Raw genomic sequence first — 10,512 nt, 5'->3', positions numbered from 1 at the left:
ACTGGGCTCGGCCTTTCTGCTTAGGTCCACGCCTAAAGCAAACTACGGCCAAGTGAAGGAGCAGTGGGAGGTGCAGGAAAAGCAGCACAGAGTTCTATCCAGCTACAGTGCTCCCCAACCTGTGTGCATGTTTGTATGGGCGTGCACATGCATACACCCCCCCCCCCCGACTTTGGGGTCAGTGACTCTCACCTTATGTGTGTCAGTGCTGTAGGGCACCTAGAAGTTCCTGCAGGGCCTCATGTCCTAAAGGTTGGTTCTCTCCATGCCCTCTGTGATTGTGGGACGGTAACAAAGCCTATGTCTGACTGGAAGGCCTCAGGGCAGGAAAACACTTCATGTTTTCCACACAACAGTATATAAGCCTGATGAAAGGGCTTGACGTGGCAGCTGCTTTAGCTCTCCTCTCTGAAGCCCGGGGAGAGGAAGCATCCAGCATAGGCTCACTGTAGCCAGACCAGAAGAGCTAACCATACTACTGCATGGGCCTGAGACTTTTCTGCAGTGTGGGTGGGAAAAGTGAAGCTTCCCCAGCGGTTGCCCGGGAGACAAGATAAGGGGTACAAGAGCTACATCTGCAGAAAGGGAAGGAGTTTGAGAGATCAGATGGAAGAGAGACTAGGCTGGGCAATCCACTGAACTCCCATTTTCTGTTCTAAAAGGTAACCATCCTACTAACCTCATCCATTCTCCTGCAGTGCCACCTAAGAGGAGCTGGGGAAGAGCTGCAAAACATGGCAGACAAAACTGCACATCTTGGCCAGGACCTATGGAGCTCGCTGGGGGGTTGGGGAAGGGGGGAGAAGGGGAGGGTTGAAGAGATGCAGCCACGGATTCCTTGGGATGATGGAGAAAGGAGTATCAAAACGTTTCAGGCACAGAGACAGGGCTTGCCACAGGCCAAAATACAGGGGAGAACTCTCAGTAGTCTTCCCCAGATCTGTTCTCTTTATCAGCTCACCCTCTTGGCTAAACTCAGCCATAGCAAAAACTGCTTTGGAAATATAAAAAATACTATATAATTGTAGACTCTAGGGGTGCTCTGGCATCAACATCTGTCATTGCATTGACTGCCAAGGTTGACTGGTCTGATGTGGCTGGCTGTGAGGTGTCTCCATCCCTCACCACTTTACTTGTTCCTCATGAAGAGAAAAAGACAGCTTTCCAGACAGAGGAGGACTGTCCTTTGGTCAAGATTTTATCCATGTAAGAAATTAGGTAATTATTCAAATTCTGATTCTTATTTTATTTTTTGACTGCACTGCATGACTTGCGGGATCTTAGTTCCTCAAGCAGGGATTGAACCCGTGCCCCCCTGTAGCGGAAGTGTGGAGTCCTAACCACTGGACCGCCAGGGAATTCCCCAAATTCTGATTCTTTTAGTTTCTCTTTTCCTTATACCATTTCCTCTTCCCTTGTGGAATCTACCATGACAATCCCCTACCAAGAGAGTAGCCAAAGAAACTGCATGTTCAGAGTTTAGTAGAATCCAGTCCAATTTCTGGTAAGCTGTCTTCTGTACCAAGAAAGTGGGGACCACGTTTCTGTGTTCTGTGCAATGCCTAGGACATATTACACTGTCAATGAATAATAACCTTCCTATTAAATTAATATACTTTAAGCCAAACTAAGATGGTTACCATTCACGACATGAACATATACTGGTAATAATCAAAATACTGTGAAACCGAGCTGCTCTCCCATCATTTCTTTTAACCCAGTCCAAGCATTTTTCCATGGTACAGTTTGCAGGCTTGATCCAGACTTTTAAGAGAACTCTTCAGGGAGACAACCCTCCTCCCCAGGGATCCAGAAAGCCTTCTTTATTTACAGGCTCTAGCCCCAAGTCATGGAATTTCTAAACTCTCTCTTGCTAAAGCGTCAGTGACATTTCTTTTGAGAATATCTGCCAGGTTGGCAAACTATGGTCTGCTGGCCAAAACCAACCTGCTGCCTGGTTTTGTATGGTCTGTGAGCTAGTAAGAGTTTGTGCATTTTTAAATGGTTAAAAAACCTCAAATAAAAAAAAAAAAAAAAAACCTCAAATACATGTTACAATGATATGGCAATCGCATTTTAATGTCCATAAATAAAGTTTTACTGGAACAGAGCCACAGTCATTCATTTGTGTGCTGTCTGTGGCTGCCTTCCTGCCACAACGGTACAGCTGAGTAGTTGTAACAGAGACTATATGGGCTGCGAAGCTGAACACGTTTCCTGTCTGGCTGTTTACAGAAAAGGTTGGCTGACCCCTGGTCCATCTTAATGCCTAGATGTGGATTTAACCCATGCCCTTATAACAGCATTTAACTCTTCTCCCCCTAGACAGGCCACACCCTTCTGAGGTCCAGTGAACCCCAGCCACAGGCTGAAAAGATAAATAAACCAGTCACAGACTATGCCAGAACAGAGACTCAAGCCAGGTTTAATGATCATTGTCTAGTTTTCAGAGCCCAGAGGCTCCAAGGTTTGCCAGCCTGAGAGTACATAAGTGGGAAGACTAGGATCCTGGACATGGGGAGGCCTGCTTGCTCCGCCAGCAGGGCTACAAGGAAGTACAAAGGTAAGGACACATGGAAAACTGGAATCAGTTGGCTTTACTCTCCCCAGCTGGGGTATACCTGCTCCTGGCTCCTTCCTAGGAGCCTCATAAATACAGGCAAAGGAAAAACATCACAAATAATCACACAGACAGATTGTACAGCCCTGTCGTACTGTCTCCAGGGACACCTGCTTCCTGGGAGACACGTCTGGTTTATGGGAGTTGGGGTGATGGCTCGACCTTTATAACCAGAGTTAGCAGTTTCCTACACGGGGTTCTACTGAGCTTACATACGCTGAGTACCCGATCCCCCAGGTAGAAAGCTACCTTTGGGTTCTATCGACTGAAACCACGGGAGGAGGCTCATCACTTCAGTCTCTTGGTGGGGCAGCCATGCACGTCTACCAGTCTCTCAAACCGGTAGGTACTGGCCAACCTAGTGGATACAGTGGGGAGACTTAGATCCTCAGGGCCTTTTATTGATATTATGCCCTAAACTGGGTACGATTTATGAAGCAAATGGCCCTCCTAGTCCTCAGGAACTCAGCTAGAAGGCCCCAGAAGACCCACTTCATTTGACATTCACTTTAAAGATTTTCAGAGCCCCAGATGGTGCCTAGAGGGGAAGCAGCAGTATGGAGGTGAGATTTTTCCCCGATTCCCTGGTAAGTCTGAGGAGGGAGTCCTGGTTCCTATAGCTTCAGTATCAGAATCTTCAGAAGTCTCTGAAATATAACCAGACAACTTTTTCCTCCTGCCCCTGTCTTACCAGGGCAGTTAACACAGGAAGAGCAACTTACAGCTCCCTGGTCCCCTGCCAGTGTTCTGGGTCTGTCAATGACCTAGTTCTACATTTATTTCTCACATATATCATCTTTAATCCAAGGAAGGTTTCTGAGGGGTCTGAAGAGCCAGCTAGCTCCTCATCACCCCTCCTCTCAAGATCTTCAACCTGTAGTTCTCCTAACTCCAGCCTTTGCTGAGAAGTTATTCAGTGTCGTGGAGATGTGGGTGAAGCTTCAGGCCGTTCAGAAATCTAAAGTACAAAAGTTTGTATTTGTGGAGCCTGGCATGGTCACTCTCTCTCCTACAGGGCAAGAAAATTGTGTGCATGAAGTTGTGCACATGGGTGGAAACCACTCTGGAAGTGGACGTTAGTGGGGACTGAAGACTCACTGTCTTGATGGAAGTCAAGGTGCTGGGGTGCATGCAGACCTATAAGCATGCATCCCTATGAGCATGCAAGTACTTGAGGGAAATGCTGCACCTCTCTTGACAAAACTAGGTTACTAATAAAGGATGGACAGCAGTCTTGACATCCCGGGAACAGACAAGAAGCAGACGTTGAGTTCCAGTCCCCTCCCCGAATCTTAATAGGCAGTGGGAGTTAGGCCCTCCTAGCAAGCAGCTGTCACCCGCAGGTAAATGACACTTCTTGGAACCTAAAGAGAGATCAGAAAACTAGAAGATCTGGAGAACTTCCGATGGAAGGAGACTTGGTGGGAGAGAGGGGAGAGACTGAAAAGACCAACGTCAGAGAACGTTTTCACCTTGGCCCTGCTCGTCCCCTTGCCAAAGCTCAGAGCAACCAACTCCCAGGGCCTGCAGTAGAGTCAAAGGGAGTTGTCGTCTCTATACCCAAAGTATCCTGCAACTGGGTTGGAATGGAACGTTGGGCCTGTTCTTAAGTTCCTTGGGCCTGACAACCACAACTGCACAGACCTCTGGCTGACAGGGTCTCCTTTTCAAAGTTTAGTGCCACTGACTGTCTGTTACAAGACTGCCTGGAACCTCGTGGAGAGGGCAAGACTTAGCCACACTCCAAATTGCCATTCTTCTGTGGCAGAGACCACTCAATTCCATCTCCTCGGATGATGAGATCCCATGCTTTGGCCTTGCAGCAGGGCTGAGATCTCTGAGAGGAGCAAAGCGGCTTTGTCAACACAGAAGAGATACATACCCGGCCCCCTCCATCCCCGAGCCCAATCTAACCCAGCTGGGGCCAGACTTTCCCGGACTCCTTCCTTTGCAGAGCAGCATATTAGGGAACACTCAGAATCCCACCTGAACTTGACCAGGAGACTGAATGAAGAGATGGCATACACAAAAAAATCAGGTAGGTCCAGCTGGATGCTACATACTAGAGGCTGATTTACCCTCCTCCTCCTAGTGCAAAGAGGCCCCCATCCCACGTCTGTGGCAGGCATCCATAGAAGCTCTGCTTTCAGCACCCTCCACCCTGGTGCTACACACAGGTGCTGGGAATCAAACGCTAACCAAGGGTTTCACCAACCAGGGAATTAGGCAGTCTAGAGTTTATCCCCCATCTCCAAGTTCTGTGCTGGCACCTATGCTGTGACAGGGACCCCTCGGTTCATGCTGTACCCCTCTGTACCACTGGTCCCAGGACAAGGCACAGATACCACATCTCACATTGTTGCCGTATCTGACAGGCAACAGGCCAGGCTCCTGCAAAGAACCATCCACCCAGGGCTCATCCAGAAAGAGGAAGGCATTAGTGGGAAGTCTTACAACGGCTTTGGGGAGTGTTACTGATTAAGGTCTCAGCCTTTTCCTGACTCATTTTTCCAAAGGTTTCCAATTTCCCCAGCTGTGAAGTGTGACTTCCTGGTCAAAGATAACATAGCTTTCCCCCAACATGGCTGCTGTGGAAGCTCCCGCCAGCACACACAACATCGCAGGTGTGGGTGGGCAGAGATAGGAAAAAATGATTTTTTTTTTCCAAATAATTTTCTCTTAAGGAGCTATGGATGACCTCAAAAAAGTTTAAGGAATCCGCTCTTCCTCTCACCCCTTCCTCATTCCCACCAGCTCAGATACACTCCTCTTCTTCCACCACATTGAGAACTGTCAGGGCTCTGGATAGGGGTGTAGCATTTGCCTGAGAATTAGCATATCCATATTTGAAAATCATGGCAGCCACACCCTGCTTGGGGTCTTGCCTGTTGCTGTAACCGTGACCAATTCCCTTGAGTTCGGGGGGAGCCCACTCCCTTGGGCAGCTAGCCCTCTCTTCCATCCCCTCATATCCTTCAGGGGTGCATTACCTCTCCTGGGGCAGAATCTCCCCACCAACCCATCCTGCTCACACCACAATGGGCGTATCAGAGAAGACCGAGCTGACTGATTCTGGATCTGACATCCTCCGCTGGCCCTTGCCTGTCGCCTCAGGCACCGGCAGGGTGTTGCCTGGCTTGAGCTTGCCGTTCTGACCCTGCCCGGGTCCAGCAGGTTCCAGGAAGGCCACCCGCTGGTCAAAACCATCATCCTTGTCCCCACCAGCCATAGGATCGTGGTTGGGTGTGGTACTAAGCATGGAAGAGCTGAGGCTGTCTCCTTGATGGCTGGAAGGCTTCTCGACACCCCGGCACCAGCAGCGGCAAGGGGTGAGGTACAGGTATATGAGGACCAGGACCACACTGAGGATACAGCCCACGAGGGTGGTATAGGCTGTGTTGAGGGTGTCATGGTGTCCGTGCAAGGTGAAATTGTATACTTTCAACTCCACAGACAGTGTCTCATTGAAAGCCTCCCCCACGGCATAGCAGGTATACACGCCCCCATCCTCGACCTGCACCCGCCGGAAATGAAGACTGCCATCCTTGGACACCGTCACTGTGCTGTTGGCCACCTCATCTAGCACCCGTTCATTGCTTGGTGTCACCCACACCTTGGTCATCCCCTGCTGCTTGGTGTCACACTTGATGGTCAAGGTGTCACCCAGGTGGGCCTCCCAGGCACGTTCCTTGTACTCGCTGCAATTGAGGAAACTCAGACTGAAGACATTGTGCAGCTTCTTGGAGCTCATGCAGTACAGGTCCTCCTGAAAGTCCATCACGGAGCTCAGCTGCCGGTACTGCCAGTGGGAAAAGAGCTGGTAGAGCTCACAGTCGCAGTGTAGCGGGTTGTTGTGCAGGTACAGCCCATTCTTGATCCAGGCGGGCAGCTTCTGCAGGTCGGGCAATGGTAAGTTCTTTAGCTTGTTGGAGGAGAGGTCCAGGAGCGTTAGTTTGGGTAGCTTGGCTCCTTCCTTGACCAGTTCCAGAGGGAAGCGGGAGATCTGGTTCTGGCTCAAGTAGAGTTTCTGCAGCTGGACCACGTCGTCGAAGGCGCAGCGGTCAACTGCCATAATGTGGTTATTGTAGAGCAGCAGCACCTCCAGCGCCTGCAGTTCACTGAACAGGAACTCGTCCAGGGTACGCAGCTGGTTGGAGGAGAGGTCCAGGTAGCGCAGGTTGGGTACTGGGGAAAAGGCCTCAGAGGAGATGAAGTTCAGCTGGTTGTGGCTCAGCAGCAGGGAGTGCAGGTGGGTCAGGCGCGTGGGGGTCCACTCGGCCCGCAGGCGGCTCAGGTTGTTGTGGCTGAGGTCCAGGAGCGCCGTGTAGCTGGGCAAGGAGTGGGGCACGTTGGGCAGCTGCTGCTTGGAGCAGCTGAGGATGTTGCTGGCACACAGGCAGGCGGCTGGACAGCTAACCAAGGGACGGCCAGCTCTGGCCTCCTCAAAGAGGAGCAGGAACAAGGACAGCAGCAGGAGCCAGAGGCCTCGCAGGTCACACTGGGGTTGCATAGTGTCACTGGGGAGGGCGAGGAAGGCCACAAAGAAGATCTGGGAGGAAGTCACCCGGGCATGTTCTGGTGGGGTAAGGAAGGGTCACTTTCACCATAGGCTTAAGAGAAAGAGGATGGGTTTGTGGTCACTGGGGCCTCTGGCAGGAAGGACCGACTCTCCTGCCTTCCCCTCTTCTCCCCCACCCCCCCACCCCGCGGCCCCATCCCCGTTGGGCTAGAAGAGAAAGGAAGAGATGCTGGGTAGTTCCCAAGCACTGTGCAGGCGGTGAGCTCAAAATACTGGGACCGAGGAGGAGGTGGGCACAAGGGCCTGCTGCGCTAGGGTCACAGGAGCGGAGGATGGGGATCGCCGGGGCGTCAGGGACTGTTGGGGTTACAGGGATTGCAGGGCCCGGGTCTGGAGGCAGGGTCAGTAGGGCCTTTGGGGAGGAGCTGAAGGAAGGTCGACGGGGAACAGGCTGGGTAGGGCGAGCCCTAACCGGGCTGAGGGGCCCCGGGGCCTGTCGGGGCGGGCTCCCCCCGCGGGACCTCTGCTCACTGCACCTGCTCGGCGAGGACGTGTCTCAGCCCATGGCGGGTCCGGGAGCTCCGTCGCGGCCTCCCCTGGCGGCGCCTCACCGGCCGGCCTGCCGCGGCGCCCGCCTTTCGCGGGGGCCCGCGCCCGGCAACATCGCCTCCCGGGGACTTGCCGGGCTCCGCTCCGCTCCCCCCGCGCCGCAGCCTCGACCGCTGCGCCGTCGGAGCCCCCAGACCACGGCCACCGTCTCCGGGTCCGCTGGGCCGGCGTGCAGCGGTGCTGGGAGCGGGAGGCGCCGCGATCCGAGCGCTGGGAGCGGCGTGGGGGCAGCGAACACCGCGCGCGCGCCCGTCACCGCCGCCGAGCCTGGGGGCGCGTGCGCGCGGCGGGGGCGGGGCGCACGTGCGTGTGTTTGTGTCGGAGCCCGACTGGCGGACCGGCGGTCGCGCGCCGCTCATTCCTTCTCAGAAAGTGTTGGGACCTGGCGAGGAAAACTGTCGGGAGGAGGGCTCTGGCCCCTTAGTTCCCCAATTACTTCTTCCACCTTCTTCCAGCCCCTTCACCACCCCATCCTTCTACCTACCAAAACCTCTCTCAGGAAAAGAAGGTCTAACTGAAGTGAATTCGCTGCAACTGGCTCTGGGCCAAGATGCGTCACATGTCTTCTAATTTTACAAATTAGAGAAATCTGGTTCAGCTCCCGGCTCTTAATGTTGGCGGGAAATTCATTAGTCACGTTCTGAGGTTCCTCCCTCCCCTCTCTCTAGGTCTGTGAAGTTCCAACATTTGGGGGAAAGATTTGGAGAAGGGTCTTTATTTTTCAGTCTTGATGCTACTGTTCCATGACTCTTGGGGGTACCACTGGAAGGGTACAGCTCCACAGCCTACAAGCTGGATGGGCAGGAGTAGGGGTAAGGGAGGATCTTTGGTGCAAGCACAGACACCCTGTGAGGCAACTCTCTCTCGCTCTCTTTCTCACACACACACACACCCCGACTGCATACAAGCCAGGGACAAGTTTCCATTCCTGGAAACTCCAAAATCCTTCCCAGCCTGGGGGAAATCATTCATCCCTTAAGTCTGGCACTTGCCCTCTTCCTAAACCAGTATCAGCTCTTTCCCCTCCCCTTATGGAGCAATTCCAGCATAGTTTCTCTGCTACCTATTCCTCAAAATGAAGGGGGCGGGGGCGTGTCTTCCTTAGGGTGGTCCCTGAAACACCAAGAAGCTGTTAACCAGTGTGTGTTTGGGGGGTTGGGCATGGGAATAAGGGGATGTGAGAAGAGCCTAGACCTTATAATTCAAGACTAGCTGTTCTTGAGATGGTAGACCCTGAGGGAGAAATTACCTTTTTATTTTTTCTAGTTTCTTACAACAGCAAGAACAAGACTGAAATTAATGTCTCAATATATTAGCCTGCTAAGAGTTTTCAAAAGAAAGAATTTATATGTCACATGTTTTACCATGGATTTAAGGGAATGTATTATCTCTTCAAGGGGTATTAGCATGTTAACCCTATGCACAGTGTGAAAAGGTCTTTCCTTTCCTGTTTATTTCAGGCATCAGTGATAATGTAGGGAGGGTATTCAGGGTGTGGGAAATTCTGAAATCACATTGCATCAGTTCTTTATTGCGGTATAACAAATTGCCGCAAATTCAGTGGTTTAATACAAGAATATACATTTATTGTCTTTCACAGTTTCTGTTGGTCAGAGAGTCAGGAGCAGCTTGAAAGGCAGTTCTGGCTTGGCAGTTGCAAACAAATGGAGCTACAGTCAATGGAAGGCTTGATTGGGGCTGGAGAATCAACTTCCACAGAGGCTCAGTTACATGGCTCACTCATGACCGGCCGGTTGTTGGCCGGAGAGCCTGGCTCCTCGCTGTAGAGGCCTCTCCACAAGACTGAGTGTCCTCACAGCACGGTAGTTGACTTCCCTCAGAGCAAGAGATTCAAGACACAGCAAGGCAGAGGTCACCCTGACCTAGCTTTATGAGGTCACACCTGTCACCTCCACTTTGGTCACATGGACCAGCCCTGATTCAGTATGGGAGGAAACTACACAAAGTTATGAATACCAGGAGGAGATGATCTTTGGGGACCACTTTGGAGGCTGGCTATCACACACATCATCTCTGAAATCACATCTATTTTTCAATTTTAAAAAATGTCATACAAACACAAGAGAAAATAATACTATGAATGCCCATATACCCATTATGCATAGTCAATAATTATCAAGGGAATTCCATCATTTTTTTTTGTACAGGTATCCCTGAGAAACTCACGCTCTTCCCACCGCACTCCCATCCGCATATCCTGTACTGACTTTCCTTAGACTCGGTGTTCCAGGTTCTCTCCCTTCTCTCACTTTCCCCTTTCTGCTATGCTTAAGGGATGGATAAGAGACAGATACAAAGAAAGAAGCCCCCTTATGCTGGACACCGGTCTCAGATGCGGGTATCTGCAATTGAAGAGGTCACCACAGATATGGTTCTAAGTCAATCCTTTTTTTTTTTTTTTTTAATTTTCAGGTCATTCAGAAATAACCTTGCCATTTTCAGATTTTAATGTGCATACAGATCACCTGGGGATATTGTTAACATGCAGATTCTGAATCCGTAGATCTAGGGTGGGGCCTGAAATTCTGCGTTTCTAACAAGCTAATAAAGTGATGCAGACACTGCTGATCCACAGGCCACACTTTGAGTACCAAGGGTCTAGAGCTGTGCTGTCCAAGTCAGTAGCCACTAGCTACACGTGGCTATTTAACTTAATTAAAATTAAATAGCATTCCATTGTAAAGCAATTATACTCCAATAAAGAAGTTAAAAACAATTAAATAGCATTATAAATCACTTCCTT

The 10,512-nt window shown here is 51.1% G+C and overlaps 1 protein-coding gene across 2 annotated transcripts; it reads right to left on the bottom strand.

Moving 5' to 3' along the window:
* Window positions 1–2,402: 2,402 nt before the first annotated feature.
* Window positions 2,403–7,971, bottom strand: AMIGO1 (adhesion molecule with Ig like domain 1). Of its 2 annotated transcripts, none has more exons than XM_033434681.2 (2): window positions 7,676–7,971; window positions 2,403–7,195 (listed from the first exon to the last, which is right to left on the bottom strand). In XM_033434681.2, the coding sequence occupies exon 2, from the start codon at window positions 7,128–7,130 to the stop codon at window positions 5,649–5,651; it is 1,482 nt and encodes a 493-aa protein (XP_033290572.1). In that variant the 5' UTR covers window positions 7,131–7,195; window positions 7,676–7,971; the 3' UTR covers window positions 2,403–5,648. The 2 variants fall into 2 exon arrangements, with proteins under 2 accessions (XP_033290572.1, XP_033290574.1); XM_033434683.2 differs by having other exon boundaries at window positions 2,403–7,230; window positions 7,676–7,965.
* Between the last annotated feature and the right edge of the window lie 2,541 nt (window positions 7,972–10,512).

Source organism: Orcinus orca, chromosome 1 (genome assembly GCF_937001465.1).
Source record: "Orcinus orca chromosome 1, mOrcOrc1.1, whole genome shotgun sequence".
Classification (NCBI taxonomy): domain Eukaryota; kingdom Metazoa; phylum Chordata; class Mammalia; order Artiodactyla; family Delphinidae; genus Orcinus; species Orcinus orca.
Note: the sequence above shows the minus strand (reverse complement) of the source record. Positions and strands in the feature narration are given on the sequence as shown.

Excerpts from the sequence above, each read along its gene's own strand:
- AMIGO1 (XM_033434681.2), bottom strand. The coding sequence starts at position 7,130 with ATGCAACCCCAGTGTGACCTGCGAGGCCTCTGGCTCCTGCTGCTGTCC.